Source organism: Malaclemys terrapin, chromosome 24 (assembly GCF_027887155.1).
Source record: "Malaclemys terrapin pileata isolate rMalTer1 chromosome 24, rMalTer1.hap1, whole genome shotgun sequence".
Classification (NCBI taxonomy): domain Eukaryota; kingdom Metazoa; phylum Chordata; order Testudines; family Emydidae; genus Malaclemys; species Malaclemys terrapin.
Window position 1 is genome coordinate 7,117,247 of NC_071528.1, and position 25,001 is coordinate 7,142,247.

Below are 25,001 nucleotides of genomic sequence, written 5' to 3' on the forward strand. Positions count from 1 at the left end.
GCAATAATTCTGAGATCCACACCTTTAAGATTTAATATGGGAAGGTTTCTTTAAAGAGCACTAAAGCAAAACAGTGTAAATGGAGGGAAAAATTGTAGAGAAGGTTATGTAGTATTTCCTATTCAGTATTGCAACACTGGCCTTCATAATAACTGGGTAGATTGCAGCAAAAGTGTTGTAATAAACTGTCAAAGTTTGACATTTCAGTCTGATATTGTAGGCTTCTAATTCAGTTCTTTTCATTGGAAATTGCTACTGTATGAAAAACAAAAACATAGGTAAAATAGTTCAGTAAAAGGCTATCTGTTTACTACTGTTTAGTACAGGGGTCGGCAACCTTTCAGAAGTGGTGTGCCGAGTCTTCATTTATTCACTGTAATTTAAAGTTTCGTGTGCCAGTAATACATTTTAACATTTTTAGAAGGCCTCTTTCTATAAGTCTATAATATATAACTAAACTATTGTTGTTTTAAAAACCTTATTTACTTTACAAATATTTAAGAAGCTTCATTTAAAACTAAATTGAAATGCAGAGCCCCCCGGACCGGTGGCCAGGACCCAGGCAGTGTGAGTGCCACTGAACGTGTGCCATAGGTTGCCTACCCCGGTCTAGTAGTAGTGTCCGCTACTGTGTTTGAACAGTGCTTAGTCCAGTGGGGCCCGATTCTTGGTTGATTCCCAGGTAATACAGTATGTAATGTAATGTAAACATGATTAATCCTTAATATCTGCTACTTCTAGTCTAGATAATGAGAAATATAGATGAAGATTGCCCTTAAAAGTTTGGTTTTCCTTGAATGACAGTCACAGAGAACTTCTTAAAAGAAAATGCTCAAACTTTTCAGGCAATATAAGAAATAAAAGTATATTCTAATCACAACAAACAATTCTGATAACAATAAGGAAAGGGAGTGGAGCATGGGATTGAGACCCATGTTCTAGTCCCAGCTCTGAACTTGCTTAGGCCTTGTTCATATTCAGAGTTCCATGATTTAATTTTAATTGAATTTAAAAACTGGTTCAAAACGGTGAGGCTATTTGATTAATTTTAAACCAGGATTCTATTAATTTTATCTTAATTCAATAAGGAGTCATACTAAATCAGAATAAACCAGTTTAAATTTACTTGAGTTTACACATTAAACTGGTTTTGCACTAGTTTAACTAAATCAGTTTAAAATCACACATTTAATTCAATTGGTGGAATTTGTATAGAGACAAGATCTCAGTGCCAACTGGGGCAACTCACTTTTTTCCCCTGAGGTCTGATCTACACTTGAAAATTAGATAGATATGTCAGTGTTGCTCAGAGCTGTGAAAAATGTTGCGTCCTAGATGCAGCTAAGTTGATGGAAGTTTTCTTCTGAGAGGTGCATTAAATACCATTAGTGTAGGAAGTGTCTATGCCATGGCACTACCATCGCACGGCTGCAGAGCTGTAGTGTAGACATACCCTGATGAGTGTGTTTTCCCCATCTGTAAAAAGGGATAATTCTTTATCTCCCTCACAGGAATGTGGAGACTCATGGTATGTCTACAATACAAATGCTACAGTGATGCAGCTGCTGCAATGGAACTGGGCCGCTGTAGTGCTTTAGTGTAGACTTGCCTGCAGTTATACTAACAAAAGGACTTTCATTGGATACTCTGGGGAACTGGTTTAAGATAACACAGAAAATAATCCGCTGGTATCAGCTGCATTTCCACTGGGCTTGCCGGTTTAATTGTACTGGTATATATGTATACTGGCAAACCTTTTCAGGTGCAGATATGTAGGCTGGTATTTTCAAAAGTACCCAGCATTGACTGGCCTACTTCTTTGAAAATCCAAACCCATGATATTGTGGAGTGCTTTGAGGTCCTGTACAAGTACTAAGTTTTAACAAAATACCATCTTAAGTTGGAACAACTTGATATTTTTCTTTGGGTACTCAATTCTGCTGAATCAGTGACCAAATGATTTTCTTTTTCAAAGCAGTTGAGACAGATTGACTTCTGAAGCATATGGAAAGGCATAGCCATGATTATGGAATATTGACTTTTTTTCATTGATGCTCCTTTTCTTCGTGCAAATGATACTTTTAAAAAAAGGATTTTAGGTAAATTAATAGGGACTAATTCTGCCTTTAGAAGCTTATGCTTATGCAGGACTCCTATTATGGCCAGCAGTACGTGTACCAGGGGCACAATTGGACTTTCATATTATGCATAGTGTGTACATGTTACTGTCATAATAAAAACCACCTGTTTGATATAGAAGTACTTTTTTTTTTTTTTTCCCAGTTGAAGAGCAGGAAACCTGTTTTATTTAAACTTCTCCAGTGTTGACCTCTTGCTGTTTTCTGGTGTAAAGAACACTGGAACCATAGAGGAATATTATTTAATCATGGGCTATTGATCACTGATGGATGTACATGACATTTTAAATTGTATGCTTTACGTGTATGCAGAGATCAGTTGATCCTTGATAGGATAATTTTGAAATCTGAAGCTATGCAATTGTAACCTCTAATATTCTTTAAAACTTGGCAAAATAATATTAAATTAAACAACAAACTGTATTGATATAACTTTGACTTGGATTTGAACCTACAAGTTGATATGTTTTAAAATGGTCTAAATGCCATTCTTGCTGTGTCTTGCTGTGGTTATAATGATATTACAGCCTATTGCAGTTGATTACTGCTTTGAGGCCCTAGCAATAGCTACCCCCAGGGAAAGGGCTGTCTCTTTTCGTTCTCTGTTTGTACAGTGCCTAACACAGTAGGTTTCTTGGCTGCGGCGAGGACTCCTAGGCATGACAATTATACACCCAAATAATAGTGCTAATAACAGACGTTGCTTCGGCTTTAAATCTGAACCTCTTTTTGCTTGGGTGAGTATGTTTGAATGATGCATGGAGTGTGGAATCCAGTATCCTAAGAACTGGTACTGTGATACTGTTAGTAGGGCTGGTCGGAAAATTTTCCAGCAAAACTGTTTTTTGATGCAAAATTGTATCTTCAATGAATTATTTTTGCAAAATATATCTGTTTTTCCTTGGAAAATATCATCCCCCCCATCAAAATAATATGGCTGGAAAACTTTAGATTTTAGCTGGAAACTCAAATGTGTGTGGAAAATTTCAATGAAAATAAGAGTTTTGTTTTTCATCGGATTTCAGCAGGAAAGAATTTGGATCACTTCTAGCTGTGTGTTAATACACTTACACATGATAATAACTAGTTATGAAAGTGGCATTGGACGTTAATGGTACTTGCTGTCAATTATGGACTGCATCTTTATTTTTGATACTTGTAGTTTAGATGACATTAAAGAGATAATGTTTCAGTATGAAATAATGTGCATTCATGTTGTTGAAAGGATTCCAGATAGCTTACAAATGTTATAAATACAACTTCACTATAGAAATGCAGCCAGACCAACAAACAGCACCTAGCATGCTCCCCAAGAATGGGGAAAGGGGAAATTTTAACTGGGTGAATAGAACCCTTTCCTCTTACAAAAAGTGCTATGGGACCTCTAATTATATACAGAGCAGACAGGACCTTTGTTTCTTGAGACTCCTCCAAAAGGTCTTTACATAGTATAGTGTGTGATACTTGGTTCATCCTTCCAAGGAGGTTAAAAGTTGAGTTGATACTGTTTGGGAGTTGAATCTGTGATTCTAGGGAGTTGAAACCTGCTGCTTGTATAACTCAGCCATCCTCACCAGCGTTATAGACAATTGTAGGAGCACAAACAAGGCATCTGACAACTGTTTAATGGTGTGTATGTATCTACTCCTATGAAGTCTTATAAAAGACAAAATGCCAGTTCAGCTTTACAGTTTTTTTTAAAGGTGATCGGCAAAGGAAATGAAATTGGGCTTGTGCCCTTCTTTGCCTTTATTATAAGCGTGTGTGGTGTCATGTCTCCTCTCTTCCCCCCCCCCCCCCCTGGTATTTTACCTTTTAGAAATATCAGGATCTCAAGTCTAGCGTGGCTGGAGGACTGGAAGGCAATGTTAGGGTTTGTCTGCACAGGGAAGTTTTACAAGTTAAAATTATATAGTTATACTAGTATGATCCCTCATGAGGACACTTACTCTGGTGGGAGAGTGACTTTTTTCAGTTTATTTTAAATCCAAGTGACAAGCAAAACTGAAAAAGGTGGTCTTATGCTTGAATAAGAGTGTGCATATAGGAGGTTAAGTGGGGTGGAGTTATACTGGTATTAATTCACACCTTAAGTTGTACCAGTATATCTTTCCTGTGTAGAAAAAGCTTTGTGTTGTGTGATTTGTGTGTGTAGTGAGATTTCTGCACTTAACCTGAAGGGATAGGGAGTTGACTTTATTAACAAGCAGATTTTCTAACGGTTTTTACAGGGCATTTGAATTATAGATAACAAAAATGCCCTATAGTCCTGGTCTACTTGGAGTTTTTGTACCAGTATAACTGTCTGTTAGGGGTGCGGATTTTTTTTTTTTTCTCTTCAATAAAGTACAACCCCAAGTGTGGACCCAGTTATACTGGTATAAATGTGCTTCTGTTGGTATAGAATTGGTATATATTCTTCTTCCCCTATGGGAATATACTCTACTGGTAGATGTAAATTTATACTGGTGAAACTAGGTTCACACTAGGTGTGTGGTGTGGCTTTTTAAAACTGATTGAATTATACTGATATGGTTAAAAAGGTATGACTTTTGTGCGTAGACAAGCCCATAAATACTTGCAAGAAAAAAATCTACAAGGAAGACTAAACTTGCCATTTGTGGTATTTCTAAGGCTATACTATGCTACAGACTTCTGCTGGCACAGCTATGTCGGTCAGGGCTGTGAAGAGGTCTGATCCCTGACTGACAGAACTGCTGTTGGAAGAAGCCCCACGCTTATACTGTAGCTATACAGTACCAGCAAAAAGAACAGGAGTACTTGTGGCACCTTAGAGACTAACACATTTACCAGCAAAGCACTCCTAATATGGACATGGCCTGAGTTGAAAAGTTAAGGGAAATATGAATGGGGAAATGAGAATCTTGAAGAACAGGATAGTGAAACGAGTAGTTTCGTTAATGTATGCAATGTTTGTATACACCCACTCCTGGAGTAGCTGGATCCATGCAACACTCAAAGGTTTTCACAGGGTGGAGTGTTGCTGTTGGATCTCGATCAGGACTTTAGACTGGTGGGGCTGAGTTCTGGAGACTTCACAGCATTGGCTTCCTAGCTTCTGGATTAGGAAGGTAACTTTTCTCTACCTCTGTGGTAAATTAGCTGCAAAATGGCAGTGGGAGGCCACAAAGGATAAGAGCTCTAGTCGGGGTGCAATTTCCCAATGGAAGATGGCTGCCCTCCCTTTCTTCTTGGTGGCTTTCTTCTTGAATGAGAAGATTTTATTTGGAGTTAACAGCCATAGTCAGTTCATCCCATTCATTTGGAATACCAAGGAATGTGATTAAAAATAACTTCTGTTTTGAATTTCAATGCCATTGAAGCAGAATGAAGTAAATTGCTAAATTGATTGTGTGCTGTTTTGCCCCACAAGTGAGTTTTCTGGTGTGTGCAGCATAACTACAGAGATACTTATTTGCACTGTTGGTGCTGTTACACCGTTGTTTCCCATCCACACTGGCATTCCACCAGTTGAGAAGGGTACAGTGGCGGATGATGTGATGGGTAGCATTGCTTGGAGCAAGCATGATCCAAATCGGATCACCTGTGGTGTGTTAGGAGCATTTTTGTGTGTGGAGCTATGGAATGTTACAGAGCATACAAAGAGGACCACATGGTGGTTAGTAGGTCCAACTTCACTGCTTAGCCAATTACTTGGTTTCTGGTTTCCTTTGTTAGTTTTACTCCTTAGGTATTTTGTGTCTGCTGCCACCCCTGGAAAGTTCTAGGATTTTCACATCTGAGGCCATGTCTACACTAGCACTTATGTCGGCAAAACTTTTGTTGCTTGGGGTGTGAAAAAATCACCCTCCCCCCCCCCCCCCCCCGAGCGACATAGGTTTTGCCGGCATAAGCACTCATGTACACAGCACTATGTTGGCAGGAGATATTCTGCCGCTGAGGTAGCTACCACCAGTCATTGAGCTGGTTTTATTATGTTGACAGGAGAGCTCTCTCCTGCCTCAGCATAAAACAGCGAGTGATCTTTAAGTGTAGACGTGGCCTGAGTCTGAGACTACTGATCCCAGACAGCGTGATTCTTCAGTTACAGCCTTAAGTTCGGACATTCTAAAAATAAACCCCCTTCCTGGCAGTCTAGAGAGCAGTTTCTTTCATACCTGTGCCTGAGTCAGTAGGTTAACAGATGTTTGCCCTTCCTTATCTCTATCCCCTTTCATTGTCTCCTGAGATTCCTGTTCAAGCCAGTACCTAATTAACATATTACCTGTGTGTGTGCAGGTTGCATGGCATGAGGATTTGCTACCACAGTATTTGTCCTTTACCCCATGCTGAAATTGGTTTTTAAAAGTAAGACTTGATGTTATGAAGCCAAATTTAAAACTGGCTATGTATAATAGGAAACCTACATATCCCCAAATTTGGCTGTGAGAAATATGGATTTAGATTGTGTATAACTTCCATACCACTGAGAGAGAATTCAGAAATCAGTAAAAGTCGATAAGCTAGGTGTGTGCTACGCATGGGACTAAATAATATATATACTATATGTATAAGTGATCGCTATGTCACAAATGCATTCTATCATGCATCTTTGATCACTTTGCCTGCAGTCTGCCCTTGAACAACTTTTAAAATGTCAAACATCCCCCATTTTTCTTTTAAATCATCTGCATTTAAATGTTTCCTCTTTTCCTCAAATGTGGAATTTCTTACCCACAAGCCCTTCAAAAATTACCCTGCCTGAGGCCCAGGATGGGAAATTCAGATCTTGGAGGCTCAGCACTTGCTTTTTGTTCAGGAAAGTTGTTTTTTTTTTTTTTTTTTTTTTTTTTTTTTTTTGTAATTAAAAAGTTATGACACTAGGTTATTTTTAGAGATTTCTGTGGTGCCTTCTGAGCCCTTTACAGTTGGACTCTTGGTAACTATGGCTCTGGGCTTTGCAGGATGGATACAATAAAATATTTAGAACCCCCCATAATTTTCCTAAAACAGACTGTTCTGTAACGTGGCACCTGTCTGATATGACACCTGCACAAGGATTTTATTGGCACTCATGGGATGAGACCTGCAGAACTCATTTGTGGCTTTACCTAAGTAATATGGTATTCCAAACACATGCCAGTAGAACCTTTGTATCGCACAATCCTGTGTGTGTATGTGTAATGTAATGGACAATTTCAATGGCTTTATAGTGGTAGAAAGGCTTTGATGTAGCTAGTGTTTGGTGTTGCCAGTTTTTATCACTAATATCCATTCTTATTGTTAAGTTGATAGTTTATTTTAAAAAGCCGTTTGCTGATTTAGAATCCTATTCCACATATGGAGATGTAAGCATGTGCCAGATGCGCAGTGGATGAAATCAACTGTTTGTTATGTAACTTGCATTCAAACACCCACCTCGCACTAATAATCCCCAAGGGTATTGACAATAAAATTTCTTATTTTCAAGAAGTGATGGTGACATAAGTGAAAGGGCAGTTTTTAAAAACGGTTTAGTGGTCTCTGGAAACTCGAGAAAACCTAAGAAGCTTTATTGTCTCTCGAGAAATGTACATTTTGAATATATTAACTAGGCTGGGTGGCAATTAAGGACTCCTGCCTCTGTGTAACTCCTAATCTACTTTAGAAGATTGAGTCCTGTAATCTTTGGGGATTTATATGAATGGTGTTCTCCAGATGTCTGTTTGAAACTGCTTCTCTTCTCTCTCTCTCTCCCCTCCCCCCCCTTTAATTTCAGGACAAACACCATGATGCTGCTCATGAAATCATTGAGACAATTCGGTAAGTGTTCAATGTAGAACTGGACAGAACCTTTTTTTTTTTCCGTGTTGGTATTGCTGTATGTCTCAAATTAGACATTGGGTGGGGGGAAGGAGAGGGGAGGGGAATCAAAATACAGAGGAAGACAGCAGTCGAATTATGCTGTAGCACAGGCCTGCACAACTCGTAAAGCGGCGAGGGCCATATTACTCCAAAGAAAACAGCTGAGGGCCAAACCCCCTGAGTGCCCCCAGCCCTTCCGAAACACACACCCCCCCCCCGAGCGCTGCCCGCCCCACGGAAACAACCCCCCCAGCGCCGCCAGAACATTTCCCCCCCCCCCAGCGCCACCTGCCCCTTGGATACAAACCCTCCTTCCCCAGCGCCGCCCCACCGAAACAGCAGTATTGAACCACGGTAATATGTTATAGCGGGCCTCTAATGTAATATAATTAAGGAAAACGAAAAATGTCTTTTTGCTGGAAGTAGAATAAGATCTTCCCCCCACTTTGTAATCAGTTGCCCTGTTGAATGAGGTGTGAATGAGGAAGGTGTGGAAGGCAGCACCTCCAGACAGCTGCAACTCTTGGAGAGGGCAGGGCCGGCTCTAGGATTTTTGCCGCCCCACACAAAAAATTTTTTAGCCGCCCCCCCCTTTTTTTCCCGTGTCCCTCTGCCCCCAGCCCCACCCCAACTCCACCCCTTCCCCAAATCCCCAGCCCCGCCTCCTCCCCTGGCGTGCTGCATTCCCCCCCCCCCATTGCTTCCTGCGGGCCCCCCACGACCTCCCGCCCTAGCTCGCCTCCGCTCCGCCTGCTCCCCTGGGCATACCGCCGCTCCGCTTCTCCCCCCTCCCTCTCAGGAGAGGGAGGGCAGAGAAACAGAGCAGCGGCGCGTTCAGGGGAGCAGGCGGAGCAGAGGTGAGCTGGGGTGGGGGGGCCCAGGAAGTAACGGGGGAGTAGAGGAACCACTCCAGCTCACCTCTGCCACCTCCCCTGAGCGCCCTGCCGCTTGGCTTCCCTTCCCAGCCTTGCTGTGCAAAACAGCTGTTTCACGCGTGGCAAGCCTGGGAGGGAGGGGGGAGAAGCAGAGTGGCGGCGGCGCGCTCAGGGGAGCAGGCGGAGGCGAGCTGGGGCGGCGAGGGCACTTTTTCCCCATGCCCCGGAGTCAGCACCTATGATGGCCAGAGCCAGAATGCCACCCCTAGAAATGTGCCGCCCCAAGCACCTGCTTGTTTTGCTGGTGCCTGGAGCTGGCCCTGGGAGAGGGGATGGGAGCCAGACTAGATCAGTAGAACAGGTCAGCCACCGATTCGCTACTCGCCTCCTCAGCCCCCCTCCCCCGGCTCGCCTCCTCAGCCCCCCTCCCCCGGCTTGCCTCCTCAGCCCCTGCCACTGCCCGCTCGCTCGCCTCCTCAGGCCCCCCCTCCCCTGCCACCGGCTCACCTGCCGCCTCCCGCCATTGCACACCCGCTCGCCGCCTCAGCCCCTCACTCCTCCGGCTCGCCTACTCACTCCCCGCCACTGCCTGCCCACTCGCCTACTCAGCCCCACTCCCTAACCCACCGTTTGCCTACTCACCCCCCTGTGGGCCGCACAGTGAGCCCACGTGGGCCGCATGTTGTGCAGGCCTGCTGTAGCAGAACTAACCCTGTACACTAATCAGATTTGCATAACAGTGCTGTAAAACGAACAGGAGTACTTGTGGCACCTTAGAGACTAACAAATTTATTTCAGCATAAGCTTTCATGGGCTGCAGCCCACTTCTTCAGATGCACTTTCTATAAAAATGTTTTTAGAGGTGCACTTAGTGATGAGGTGATGCAGTAACTTCTCCTCCCCAGGCCCGCAACTTAATCTTAGTCTGAAACAATCTGTTCCAGTCCGTGGTTGTTCTAACTGAAATTGCACGACAGTACCAAATTGTATGTTGTGTTTTTTTTATAACGAGGATTTTAAAATTCAGTCGTTGGAAGCATAAGGCTAGGAACTAAACAAACAAACAAAAACCAAACACCACCACCGTCTACCGTCTCTTGTTAAGTTCTGGCCCAATTTAAGCTTACACTGTTTACTTTTATTTCTTAAAATATTTCACTGTGGCTACAACTGTGCAGTGCCACTGGCACTCAGAATGGTCGGGAGGGCTGCCTACATGAGCATTCCTACTGTTAGTGGAGCTGCATCAGTGGGAGGGTGTGGCTGAAATACTACTGTAAAGAAGGCTGAGCGTAAGAGGGTTGAATGTTTTCAGGCACCATTACAGCCACACATAGTTGTGACACAGCAATAATTCATACTCGCTGTGGTTTTGGCAGCATTAGGAAAAATTTGCTGGGCAGAAACAGTCCCTAATACAACTGGGTTTTTTGTTTATCCACAACAGTGTGTCATTTTAAAATTGTTTTAAAGCATACTTGGCCTGTGTTTGTGGATAGAAAATAATGTTATCCATGTGAAGGGACTAGGGTTTAGCCTTGTTCCTTGACGTTTCTTTTTTTAACTCACAAAGGCCTTGTCTAAAACTTTTTCAACCATTGCTGACAGCATTTCAGCTGTAGTAACATTAGTAAGGTTGGGAGCCCTAGCTCTCTGGCTCGGACATCTGTTTTCAGTAGCACGCCAGTTAAACTTGCTCAGAGCAGGTTTAACTGTTGCGCTCCTGAAAGTGGCTGCTGGAGTAGCAGAGTCACCTGCACTAGGACTTTCTATGTGCACATCAGCCAATGGCAAGAAGAATCAATGCTAGAACACAATTGGGCCACAATCACATTTCACAGCTTTATTGTAAAAATGGGGATTTCTGTAGTGCATAGTATCAGGGGGTAGCCGTGTTAGTCTGTATCTACAAAAACAACAAGGAGTCTGGTGGCACCTTAAAGACTAACAGATATATTTGGGCATAAGCTTTCGTGGGTAAAAACCTCACTTCTTAAGATGCATCTGAAGAAGTGAGGTTTTTACCCACGAAAGCTTATGCCCAAATATATCTGTTAGTCTTTAAGGTGCCACCAGACTCCTTGTTGTTTTTGTAGTGCATACAGGGCCTTAAAATACTCTTGTAACTATCAGTCTTACCCATGTACCAAATTAACCACAGTGCATACTTCTTGCTTATGCTAGTAAGTTGTCCTATGGAGGTGTGAGGTGAGAGGATACAGAGCTGACCACTGGCTTGAAAAGTTGTGATATGAACAGTTGTTTGCTGCACACTGGCCTAGTTTGTGGGGGAAAAAATTGCAGAGATCAAAAAAGTGAGGTTTTAAGGAGGTGTCTTCATTAGAAGAATAGCAAGAAATGTAGTTCACAGATACTTACTGTTATGTTTTTTTTTTTTTGTAAGGTGCCGAATGTCCTAAAGAGCAATGAGAAGAGAAATATTAGATTTAAGATTAAGTCATTTGGATACAAAATGCCTCTCTCACATTGGCTGTTTGGGACATTTTGTGCACCTTTAGCCTATTCAAAATAAAACCAGGTCGCTTTTCAGCATAGTAAAATGAGGAAAAGTGATTTTACAAAAATGGCACTTTTAATCAACAGATCTGCTTCCTGTACACATGCAATCATGTCTTCTGATTTTGTCTGAAATGTGGTTCTTTTTTGTTACGTATTTTTGCTACTATTAATTCTACTGCAAAGTCAACACAGAGATGCAGGAGAGAACCTGGAATATTTATAACATAGGGTATGTCTATACATACAGCTGCAGCGCATGTGGTGAAGACGCTCTCTGCCAATGGGAGAGCTCTCCCATCCGCATAGAAAACCCACCACCGTGAGCAGCATAAGTTATGTCTGTGGGAAAACCGCTCCCGCTGACATAATGCTGTGCACGCAAACGCTTATGTTGCTCTGACTTATGTCGCTTGCAGGGTGGAATATTCACACCCCTAAGCGACACAAGTTTTGCTGATGCAGACTGTAGTGTAGACATAGCCTAAGTTTCAGTTGCATAATCTTTTAGCCAGGGTGATCCACAAGCCAGAAAGAACTCTGCTTCACTGTCAGATCCCTGGTTGTCAAGATGCAGTTTCAGAAATGTTCTTTCTAGTGAGCTGAGAAAATTTGATACAAAAATGGAGATGATAAACATGGAACCCCACCAAACCATCATTGGAGTTCTTATAGGGCCACAAAGCATAGCGGTGTAACTCTGTTTGTTTCTGTTTTGAAAAAAACTAAACAAATGCTATAGAGTATTCAAGTAATCAATCTGTCCATAATATCAAGACCTAAGGGAGAGAAAATGTGATTCCCAATGGTATTTTATAGAGTACTCTGTATTTTGGGTGATGCTTCGGATCACTGTTTCTCAGTTTGATGCTTAGAAGGGAAAGGGTGTGAAACCCCTTTTTCTGATGTGGCTTTCTCAGCCCTTTACAAAGACTTTGTCACTCCAGTGACTTGCCATCCAGACTGGGGCCCTCATTGTTAGCTTTTAAATTGTCTTTGAAAATAATTAAAATTTTTCACATTTGAAATGAAAGGCAGAACTCTGTATTTCTTTTGCCAGATTTAGCTCGTCAGATATACTGGCAGCGGCTGTCAGTTTTCCATTTCTAATAGGAGCAGAATACAGGGCAGTATTAATACAGCCTGAAAAAAGCACACGCCTTTAAAACAAACAAATATCAAAACCACTATCAAGTCTATTTCAAGATGGGTCATTTAAGTGGAAGTACAGCACACTGCACTAGTCGAGGGAGTGTGGCCCTCTCACACCAACTCTTTTGGAGGTTTCATTTGTGCTGAGGACTGCTGTGCATTTTCAAACATCAGGTTGCAGGAGATGACTTGTATCTATGTGTGGCGAAATAGCAAGTAGCTTTGTCAAAGGAAGTGGTCGTTCATAACTTATTAAAAAATAAATGCATTTCAGAATGATTGTTTCTGTGCTTCACGTTTCCCATTAGATTAGCATTAGCTGTGGTTTTTAGTTTTACATCAACTAAGTATATTTGTCACTTCATTGTGAAGTCAAAATTGAGTTCATGCCTATTCAAGAGCTTTATAGTTCTGCCAGTGGTAATGGGCACTTAACTTCATATTCACTCTTGTGTTGAATAAAAACTCTTCCAGCCCCATAATTAGCATTTTGTGATGTCTACCTTGCTTCTCACAATATTGCAGTCTTTCATGCTTTCTGTAACACGGTCTTTAATTTATAGGAACGTCAGTCTAGAATCCAGGCAGATTGCTGCTTCAGTAAAAGTAAAAACTGCCTCGTTAAACGCTAATGTAAAAGAATTGGGGGTCTATTGTATTCTGATTCTTGTCTCATTGCAGGTGGGTCTGTGAAGAAATCCCAGATCTCAAGCTTGCCATGGAAAATTATGTTTTAATTGACTATGATACAAAAAGGTGAGAGGAACCCTCCCTTCCCCAGAAGGGCAGGCCTAAATGGCTTGTTGTGAATTGGTCTAAGAATAACTAATTACAGACACTGCAAACTGAGCTGAAGTTTTCTTTTAGAACTGGCTTCAGACCTACAAAGTTATTTTGGTGGGAAATGTGTAACAGGAGTATTGGCAACGGCTGTTGGATTTAAGGACATAACTGGAAACTTCACATAGCAGAAAGCTGAGCTGGTGCACGTTGGAATTACTCACCCTGAAACAATGATCTGTATCTGTGCTGTTGGGCTAAAGCCAGCGTTAGGAATCTGAATGGCATTGAAGTTTCTGCTTTTGTAGTAACTAAGACTTCTTGTTAGAAAACACTATGCCAGAGCTGCCCATGGCACCACTGATTTTTCTCTCCATGTTTGTGGAAGGTTAACTTTCCCCACTCCTCTCCTATTCAGAATCAAATACGAGGGGTGACACTATAAAAACAGAGTTTCAACTCAAACTGTTCCGACAGCCTCTGTCTCTGGAGAAGTAGGAGCAGTGCCCGATTCACAGAACTATGTGAAAACACCTACTACATGGACTGGCTTGACAGGGATGTGTTGGAGTCTGCCCTGTGGGTAGAGATTGGGAGGGACAGAATCTAACCCTATGGAATTCTTTCGGTTGTAATAAGTTCATTTTTGGCTCAGTTTGACTGCACTAACTGAGAATGGAAATAGAGATGACACTTGCCTGCAGCTAAGTTGTGGTTTATGAAAATCCATGGAATTTCTTTTATGGAAAAGATCAAAGTTCACCGGTGTCCACAAAGTGATCATGTTTCCTGATAGGGATTGGGACAGGTGAAACGGAATCAGGTCCTAATTCAGCATTAACTGTTTGAGCACCTGGATGGCTTTTGCAATATAAAAGGACCGCTCTTTGGTGTTATATTATTCCTTTTATTTTATATGTTTTCATCCTACTCGGCCCTCCAGCCTCCCAGGGAATTAAATAGGAGTAGTGAGAGCTCAGTACCTCTTAACGTCAGGTCTATGATTTATATGCTGATATTCTAATACAATAATTTTGTGGTACTGGTGGGGTTTGTGTAGGTGTGCAGCCTCACTTTTTGTCAGCAATGATACTGAATAAAAGAAGAAACCATCTATCCTCAACCACACCTCACTTATTTCTCAGAAGCTGTTCAAAGAAGCCCTAAACCTGTCATTCTGGTAATAGTTTAATCAGTTTATTTTCCTTGGGGGGGAAAAAAGAATTATTTGAAAAATTAATCCTAGAAGATTGGCTGCAGTGCTGCAAATGCAGAGAATGGGAATGAAAACCAGTGTATTATGGAAACACAAATATACACTCATAAATAATACTTTTCAGTCTCACCTGTTTTTATTAACATGGAATTAAAAACTGTCAATTGGCAGCCCAAAGTGAGTGCAAAGTAACAGTGTTCTCAAATAAGGAGTCATAGCTAGTTGTGGTAGTGAAGTCAAGTTAATGAGAAGTTAATTTCCTTCCCTTCTCCTCTGTTTTTCCTCCTCCCTTCCTGTCTTGGGGTTGCTGTGGGATATGTTACTCCAATTACCCTGTGGACTGGCTTTTCTGCTGCTGCTTTCTGGACTCTAGTTATTTAATGACAGTGGGACTGGCAGATACCTTCCTCCCCCCCCCCCCCCCCCCCTGACCCGAAATGATTCTGTAATTCTCTCAGCCTCTGCAATTAAGGTGCCTGGCTAAACTGTGAACCCAGCATAACCCACAGAACAAGCAGTATGCTTCCCTTGTAAAGCAGGTGTCTGGAGGATGAGGTTTATACTGTGAAGGAGTTGTATTACATGGCACACTGCGTGTTAGAACAGAATAGAACTGAGCTCTGGATAAGTGTTTGACTAGCTTCATAGCTGGATATGGTGGACACAGGAAGGAACAAAGCAGAGCACATTAAAAGTGTAGTGCCTTAAACTTTTTTTGCATGTAGGGAAGTGGGAGGAAGCTAAGAGGGCCCATGGGAATTTCCAGCTTGAATTCCTGATAGGTCAGAAAGGAAAAACGTACGGTAACATCAAGTTATCTCCATAACTTAATTTTCCCCACTAATTACAATCTTTGGAAGTTGAACGTTGAAATCAGTTTCCTTAGAAGAACTCTTCTTCTATCACCTGGATACCATGGGTAGAATTTCTCATGAATCATTGGGCTGCTAAAGTCTCTTTAAGGAAACTTTGTAAAAGTGTAAAATTGTGTAAAGAATTAATGATCGTTGCAAAAAGAACTACAGCTACAGTATGTACACTTTAAAAAATGTAGGTCAAATGTTGTGTCTACCAACCTTGGCAGTGTTCCTTTAATGTGCATAGCTGAGCATTTCAAGACCACCTTTAGACTGTTAACTGACTAGCGAACTTTGCTTTTTTTCCTTTCCCAGCTTTGAAAGCATGCAGAGGCTTTGTGACAAATACAACCGTGCCATTGATAGCATTCATCAGTTGGTAAGTATTTACCTTTGTTATGCCGTGATGCCTATCTAGTTGGCTTTATTCAGGCTAGTGGTTTCAAATTCATGTACAGAAAATGACAACCAAGAAGGGCTGACTTTCTTCGCGCTCAGTTGTGTGTTTGCTTAAACACCAGCACCACCATTACAGCATTTCCATTCATTCGGGAGTTAATAAATCATCTATTAAACCTTGCTTTCTGGGCCAAAACTTGGCACTTGAGGATTTAGCCTTGGAGTGAATTTATATCTTTATATAATAATGACTTAATTTTTCTAAAATACAGGTTTGCAGCCTCTTAGTCCCTAATGTGCAGTTGGCACTCCTGCTTGAACGTTTGAAATAGCTGAGTTACTTTTGAAAAAGGGTTTCTTTGCATGCACCATACCTAGCTTTTTCATCAGAAATTTCACAGGGATTTAATGTATGCACGTTTCCTCGTGTGTGTGGGGATTGAGATTTAAAGGTTCCTTAATAGTCCAGATTAACTCTCTTGTGTATCGTGGCGATGATCCATAGATTAAGAATTCCCTTACTGTTCAGTAAAGCTGTATTTTAGAGCTGAGCTGTTCTCTTCCAAAGGATCAATCACTGTGAAGGAAGAACTGGAATGAAATCTAATTTAATAGATTTCTAATAGGTAACTTTTTTGGTTTTCTTACCCAAGTTTAAGGCTAGTAATGAAACATAGTAAGTATAATCTAATATTAAGAATTTTACTTAATTTATGGAATTTAGATACCAGTTCTGTCAGTAGTGGGTGAAAACCTTATCTACTATCTGTCACTGTACTTAACACTTATCCAATTTAATACTACATCTTATTCTATAAAAAACACAATGTAGGGGCCTTATGAAGTACTTTGACCTATCAAACACATGTTGGGGGCTGTAATCTTATTTTATAGGAGCATTCAAAATAAATCTCAAAGATATGGCCAGTAGGTTAGAACTTCTCCCAGACTTTGCACCACATTGGCATCCACATATCGTTTGCCTGATTCATAGATGCTGGCCACTTTAATCTCGTCTTTGTTAATAGCTTAAAAGTTGGAATTCTTCAGCATTTACAGTCACTCACTGAAGTGAGAATCTAGTCAGTTTCACTCTGTCCTGCCAGTGCCCTGCTTGAATGTAGGAGCCCAGGCTAGCTGACATAAGGAGCAGAAATAGTGATTGGCCTCTGAGGTAGCTGCCCTGAGCCCTCAAACAGAGGATCAGATAGGAAAGAGGTGACTATCAGGAAAAGGAGATGGAAAAGATGCCCAGAAAAAAGCTTACAGACATGTATAAAATCCAAAGAGGGAAGATGAGGAAGTTCAGAAACATCAATAGCTTCTATTTAGGAGTGAGATTGTTAGCCAGCAGAAGCTTAGATTTTCTCTCCCACTCCCTCTGAGTGTGATTCCTCCCATGCTACACTTCATGGCAAGAAAAGGGTGTCATAAGGAGGAGGGAGAGAACTTGTTCACCTTAGCCTCTAAGGATAGAACCAGAAACAATGGGTTTAAACTGCAGCAAGGGAGGTCTAGGTTGGACATTAGGAAAAAGTTCCTAACTGTCAGGGTGGTTAAACACTGGAACAAATTGCCTAGGGAGGTTGTGGAATCTCCGTCTCTGGAGATATTTAAGAGTAGGTTAGATAAATGTCTATCAGGGATGGTCTAGACAGTATTTGGTCCTGCCATGCGGGCAGGGGACTGGACTCGATGACCTCTCGAGGTCCCTTCCAGTCCTATAATCTATGAATCTATGAAAACAAACCCCCCTTTATGTTGATGGTGCAATGAAATGCAGTAGTTACATCAAGGATGTAGGCAGATCTTAGATGCTTTTTCCCTCTTGTATCTGGTATGCAGTCTTTGAAAATACCTATTGTGTGAGGTGACACAGACAGTAAAGCAAACCAACCTCCCCAAGCTGCATTGCTGCAGAAGTTCTTTAGCATGTCTTGCTGTTGCTTATGGAAGAACTGGAGATCACTTTTACTCATGCAAGAGAAGGGGTGGAGGAAAGTGGATTGTCTTTGTGTCAGTCTCCCTTCCCCCCACAAATGCAGATATGTCATGATGTATTTTCCTTGTTTACATTCTTTCTGCTCCTCCCCCTTAGTGGAAAGGAACCACCCAGCCCATGAAACTGAACACTCGTCCCTCCAATGGGCTCCTCCGTCACATCTTGCAGCAAGTATATAACCACTCGGTGACTGACCCAGAGAAACTCAACAACTATGAGCCCTTTTCCCCAGAGGTGTATGGAGAGACTTCCTTTGATTTAGTGGCCCAAATGATTGATGAGATTAAAATGACTGAGGATGACTTGTTTGTTGACTTGGGCAGTGGTAAGTGACAAACTGCTTTGTTTTCCCTTTTTAACAGAGTCCATATTTTATGCTTTCTGGCTTCTAGATCCAGTTTGTTCAGTTCATGCATCAGACTTTTTTCCCGTGAGTGTCAAAACTGCAAACTCCACCTGTTAACTGAAAATAAAGTGGGTTCTTTCTCTGTCTGACACAATCACCAGCAATAAAAATTTTATATTTATTGTGAAGCCATATAGAATTCAGCTCACGCTTCCATACTGCATCTGTGCTACAGTTACCAGTTTTAACAAAAGTAAAAATCTTGCTTTCTCGACAGTCATCCTTTATCCCACCAAAGGAAACGGGAACCTGCCCACTGAAAATACAGTAGAATTACTAATCTTACCTCCATTTTATATCTACTAAATGAAATTCCAAGTTAAGGGTTTTAAAGCAGGCCACTCACAGGGGACAGAATTTATCCCTCCCCTCCTTTCCCTCCAGCTCTGGTAACTATATTTTGTGTGTCCAGTTAAGTACAATATGAGACACTTCTAAAATGCTGTTTAGTCAGGCATCCAGTCTGCCCCGACCATGAAATTGTTTGTTCACTAAGGTCATAATAAGAGATCATATCTGGAAGTCTCACAATCTTGCTGTTTGCCTAACAAGATGGAGGAATGTGTGATCTGACTAATGCTTCTGAGTAAAATGTTTTGTTTTCCTTGGCCTCTAATACCACCAAAAACAAAACCAGATATTTATCACCGTAGAACCCCAAACCTTAATATTGGACTAAGACCAAGCATATGAAAAATAAGAACTTGTATTAGTATCTGAAAACAATGGTTTAGCATGCAATAGCCTCAACCATAATTCTGTGATCATTTTTATGTGCACTGATTTTCAGTTGGTGGGTGCACTGAAAAAAACGGTTACTCATCTTCTCATAAATGTTGTTCTTCAAGATGTGGTATTCACGTCCATTCCAATCCAGCTCCCATTGGGTTGGCTGTGGAGCCCCCTGGAGTGGCACCTTCATGATGCTCAATATATAACCCAACTGACCGGACTGGAGTACCGCTCTGCCGGATGTTGCAAAATCTTTGGAATGCTGGATTATAGCATAGTGAGTGGTTAAACATCTGCAGAGCGGCAACCTGGTCGTCGGTGCATATCTCCTGAATGGGAATCTGGGCCAGGAAGATTTCTGACGCGGCTTGTGCCCTTGTGGAGTGTCCATAATAGACTGGGCTGGGACCTTAATCAGCTTGTAGCATGTGCGGATGCAGTCCGTGATCCAGGAAGAAATGCGTTGGGAAGAGACCCTTCATCCGGTCTGCCACGGCCATGAACAGCTGATTCGATTTCCTGAAAAGCTTAGTGTGCTCGATGTAGAATGCTAGTGCTATAATGTGCTCCTGAGGAACTCCTCCAGTGCCCCTATGGTGAGGAGTGATGGCACCTCCTGGATAAGGAGTTGTTCATGAGAGGGGTCCTGAAGGGTTTGCTGCACTACTAACTACAAAAAGAACAGGAGTACTTCGGATGCATCCGAAGAAGTGGGCAGTAGCCCACGAAAGCTTACGCTCTCATAAATTGGTTAGTCTCTAAGGTGCCACAAGTACTCCTGTTCTTTTTGCGGATACAGACTAACACGGCTGCTACTCTGTAACTACTAACTGAAACCTAGACTAAAACTACAGGCTAAAGAAGAAAACTAAGGGAAGCACTTGCAAGGCAAGTGAATGCCGTTCCAATGGATGGCATCGACGGTAAGAAGTAACTGAAGCGGGATCCATGTAGGCAGGGTTATATATTGAGCGCCATGAAGGCACCACGCCAGGAGGCTCCACAGCCGACCCGACGGGAGCTGCTAAGGGAAAACTTTCTGACGACTGTGCACGCGGCGCGCACACGTGATTTGGAGTCGACGTGTACAAGCACAAGAAGAAGAAGAAAATTCTGATTTTTTCCTCCCTAACTCTTGTTAACACCAATGAAAGTTTGCACATTGATGGCAGAATTGAGACTGAATTTCCATATTATTCTAGGCAACGCAGTATAGTGTACAAAGTACATTAGAATACCATTATAGCAGTAGCACAATATCCAACCACTTTAGTGCCTTTCCTACACCTCTATGTATCGGAATCATTCATCTGCCACACAGTGTAACAACCGCTGGTGAAATGTGGCAGCCATTTTTTTATCAGTAACTCTGTCCAACCATTTAAGGCTAGAAGCCAACAATATTATATCTGGTTGAAATGGAATTTTAGGAAGGCAGAACATAGTTATGCAAAATGGAATTAGGACAACTGTTGCAAAAAAGTGGTATCTTTAACCACAAGTGGTCTCTGAAGAGAGAAGGGCAGTAATGACTTCTAATATTTATTTGGCCCATGTCAATGTATATAGTTTTTACTGCTTCCCTCATCCTCCCCCATTCTGTTTGTTACTCAATAGTTGCATCTTCTTATTCATATTTTACTCTGTTTATACAGTACATAGCAAAATGGGGCCCAGAATCTGATTGGGGCTACTAGGTGCTACCATAATACAATTATTTATTATACAGGACTATCAGCATGTGGTTCCTCGTTATACCAAAGTGGGTATTGTATCCATAACGATTTAATGGCAAGAGCACCACCTCTTCAATTACTAGTGCTACTTCCTGCAGGCAATTGATGAAATGGAAAACGACAATGTGTTTTCTGTGCAAATGTGCTTGGCTTGAATATTTGTTTCCCTTATGCTCATCTATGATTCTATGAGAAGTGCATTAGTGAGACAATGCATTTTACATTAGTCCAGTACAAAGAGTGATAAACTTGGTATTAGAATGAATATAGACCTAGTTTGATCGGCAGTTGTAATCAATTGAAGTAAGAAATATAGAATGATTGCAACAGCTTATAAAGATTTACCATGTACTTGGCAAAATCTGGGTCAGGTGTGCAAGCAGAGATTTAGCTGTGATTCCTCTTCCCCCTCCCCAAGCCAAAGAGATGTAATGCGTGCAGACAAGGTGTTGGAATGGCAGCTAATTACTGCTGGAGCAGTCTCTGATGCAAACATAATTGAGGCTGAATGATGGGAAGTTCATACATTTTTAAGTAATGTTTTGTCTTGTAGTTTAGCAGTTGCTTCTGAAATTACTTTGCGTATTGATCATTATCTTTTTTTATTGTACTAGGAAATAATACTCCTGTCTTGTGTATTAGCATTTTTTTCCCAATGTGCTGAGACTTTTGTATGCATTTTCCGTCATGAGGAAAATGAGGTATACATGTTTTGGTATAGCTCTCTCTCCATTATGCTGAGAGATTTAAACTGCAAAATTTATCTTGCTGCTGTTTGGTTTTCTTGCAGAAACAAAACACATCCATATTTACTTCCTGTAGGACATAAGTCTTTTTAGTGGAAAATAGGCTCCGGTATTGATGTGTAACTGTTTTGAAGTTGGAACTATTTTTTGTAATGTAAATTCTCATACGTTTATCAGTCAATGTGCTATATTATTTCATAGAATCATAGAATATCACAGTTGGAAGGGACCTCAGGAGGTCATCTAGTCCAACCCCGTGCTCAAAGCAGGACCAATCCCCAACTAAATCATCCCAGCCAGGGCTTTGTCAAGCCTGAACTTAAAAACCTCTAAGGAAGGAGATTCCACCACCTCCCTAGGGAACCCATTCCAATACTTCACCATCCTCCTAGTGAAAAAGTTTATCCTAATATCCAACCTGGACCTCCCCCACTCCAACTTGAGACCATTGCTTCTTGTTCTGTCATCTGCTACCACTGAGAACAGTCTAGATCCATCCTCTTTGGAACTCCCCTTCAGGTAGTTGAAGGCTGCTATCAAATCCCCCCTCATTCTTCTCTTCTGTAGACTAAACAATCCCAGTTCCCTCAGCCTCTCCTCATAAGTCATGTGCTCCAGACCCCTAATCATTTTTGTTGCCCTCCGCTGGACTCTTTCCAATTTTTCCACATCCTTCTTTTTGTATGGGGCCCAAAACTGGACACAGTACTCCAGGTGAGGCCTCACCAATGTCGAATGGGGGGAATGATCACGTCCCTCGATCTGCTGGCAATGCCCCTACTTATACAGCCCAAAATGCCGTTAGCCTTCTTGGCAACAAGGGCACACTGTCGACTCATATCCAGCTTCTCGTCCACTGTAACCCCTAGGTCCTTTTCTGCAGAAATGCTGCCTAGCCATTCGGTCCCTAGTCTGTAGCAGTGCATGGGATTCTTCCATCCTAAGTGCAGGACTCAGCACTTGTCCTTATTTGTATTATGGGAGTGGCTATTGTGCTAGGTACTGTACATTCTTATAGAAAGAGACAGTCCCTGCCCTGAAGTGCTTAGTTTGAATAGATGAGACAAAAGGTGAGAGGGAGAGATGCATTATCCACACTTTTTGGGTGGGGAATTGACACAGATGTTGTGCAAAGTCTCATAGGAATCCTTGTATACATCTTGGTCTTTGTTTTAGAAGCAGTTTTGTGTGTATGGGGGGGCTTTTTTTACTATAACTGTCTCTTTCTCTACCTGCAGGTGTGGGTCAGGTGGTGCTTCAAGTTGCTGCTGCCACAAACTGCAAACATCACTATGGTGTGGAGAAAGCTGATATTCCGGCCAAATATGCTGAGGTGAGTTACATCTCCGGGAGTATGAGATTGTAGGTGTTTGATTCCAGAGCTGGTTCAATCTCTTATGTCTTGCAGGTAACCGCTATGTATTGCAAAGCGGGAATCCTGAGTTTGAATCCTAGACACTCTGGCTCCTTAAGTCTGTAAGGGCTGGAAGCACAGCAGTGATGCAAATGATGAGGGGGTTTTGTGCTTCCTGTTGCTCACTGGCAGTGCCCACCGAGTGATCAGTAATATCATTAACTGGTCTCTGAAGAGAGCTTAGTTCAGGCCTGAGAGAAAACCAGGCGGAGGAGGCTGCGTGGTGATGGGAAGCTTATACAAAGGGTACGTCTATACTTACTTCCGGGTCCGGTGGTAAGCAATCGATCTTCTGGGATCGATTTATCGCGTCTTGTCTAGAGGTGATAAATTGATCCCGGATTGATCCTGGAAGTGCTCGCCGTCGACGCCAGTACTCCTGCTCTGCGAGAGGAGTACGCGCAGTCGAAGGGGGAGCCTGCCTGCTGCGTCTGGACCTGCGGTAAATTTGAACTAAGGTACTTCGACTTCAGCTACGTTATTCATGTAGCTGAAGTTGCGTATCTTAGTTCGAAGTGGGGGGTTAGTGTGGACCAGCCCAAAGGGAACAAAAGTCAAAAGGGAAGATGTAGGTTTAGCGTAGACACCGTACTGCCTAAGGTGTGGATTTCAGGACCCTACTCGGGTCCGGAATGGGACTTTGAAGAGGCTGTTTCCCAGAGGCTATTGCTGTGTAGGGTTGAACGCATCTAGGAAGCAGTTGAGCAAGATCAGAGTAGTGGGAGACAGAATAGCTGAAACTCGTAATCTTTTTTTAAAAAAAGCTGAAATCCGGATCACGCTAAGAATGTCCTTTAGCAGCCCTAACTCTTAAACCATTGAGCTTAGCTATTAAAAATGTTAATATAGCTGGAGCTGCAGAGTAACTGAGACCTATCGATTGCACTGGAGTATTCAGTTAATAGCAATGCTCAGTATGTACCCAAATGAAGTGCTTACAACGACGTCTCATAATAAGGCCATTGTACTTAGGCAAGTAGTTTTCTTTACAATTCTGTTAATTCTGTGTCAATGGGGACTTGCAAAGTTAATCAATTCCAAGGGAAACCTGGAACCCAAATGAGTTGCGAGCAAGCAATAAAAGTCGGTCAAGCCTTGCATTAAGAATTTTGTGCTTCCTCCAGTAGGTTGCACAGAGCTTCATGCCTTTAACTCCTTGTTCCAACTAATGGACTTCGGTCTGTTTCAAATACAAACTTTAGCTTCTTAAAGAATGTGTACATAAGCTTTAGAGCTCCCTTTTCAAGGGTATAGGTCAAAGGCTCTGATGCTATCATGAGTGCCATAGAAGGGCCTAGGAAATAATTTGTCCTTACTCTTCATAGTAATCCCTTGGAAATTTCAAGATGGAACACTTTTACCAAATCTTTCTCCCTCACCTCTTTGCATGAGCATTCTGGCTTATTTTAGAGCAGCTCACAAGGGCTAGGTTCCTGGCTCTTTATTTAGTAATAATCACTATTTAAAAACCACTTACTTGTGAGAGAAAATACATATGTGGTCAGAGCTTTGTTTATACCAACGCCCTTGTACACCGCTCCAGCAGTACCTACTTTAGGGACCATTTACGCAGAGCAGTGTGAAGGGGCCGTACTGTAAATAACAAGCAGGCAATAAAGAATTACATGAACTTTGCAAGTGCGTGAAGAGAATATAAATTGTTAGGAGTACTAATCCTGATGGGGTCCCTTTTTAATAATGCCCTGTCCAGTATTTTATGACTTTACTGGGTGAATAAAGTATATAGGGTGACCAGATAGCAAGTATGAAAAAATCAGGCCACAGTGTGGGTGGTAATAGGCACCTATATAAGAAAATTCTCAAAATATTGGGACTGTCCCTATAAAATCGGGACCTCTGGTCACCCGAAAAGTATACCATGTTATCCTTGCACTAATAAATGGCTGTCCATTAGATTATCGACTTGACAACTGCTGCAATTTAAGAATGTGTGAGTCTACCCTTAAATAGCCTGTCTATCTGCTTCTTGCTGCATTTAGATTGGCTCACTTTTTTTCTCAACAGATGTTTTGTGTCCGAGATTGTATTGAGCTTGCAGTTGAATTTGTCCATAGTAACATTTCTCTGGCCTACTGCATCACTTTATGCAGTTTTTAAGCTTCCAGTTAAATTGGGGGGGTTGGGGGGGGAACCTAAGTTTCTAGTCTGTGGTTTTGTAGAAAATCTTTCAAAATGTGAATTGATGTTTCACTGTCTTTTGGCTCT

The 25,001-nt window shown here is 41.9% G+C and overlaps 1 protein-coding gene across 5 annotated transcripts in view; it reads left to right on the forward strand.

Moving 5' to 3' along the window:
• The window catches only part of DOT1L (DOT1 like histone lysine methyltransferase), a 93,135-nt gene that overhangs the window by 14,065 nt on the left and 54,069 nt on the right, over window positions 1-25,001 (forward strand). For all 5 annotated transcript variants that reach the window (XM_054013355.1, XM_054013354.1, XM_054013353.1 and 2 more), the window contains exons 2-6: window positions 7,858-7,901; window positions 13,169-13,243; window positions 15,656-15,719; window positions 17,838-18,066; window positions 22,600-22,694. In XM_054013355.1, the coding sequence (XP_053869330.1) occupies window positions 7,858-7,901; window positions 13,169-13,243; window positions 15,656-15,719; window positions 17,838-18,066; window positions 22,600-22,694 (507 nt within the window). The remainder of the gene's footprint in view (window positions 1-7,857; window positions 7,902-13,168; window positions 13,244-15,655; window positions 15,720-17,837; window positions 18,067-22,599; window positions 22,695-25,001) is intronic.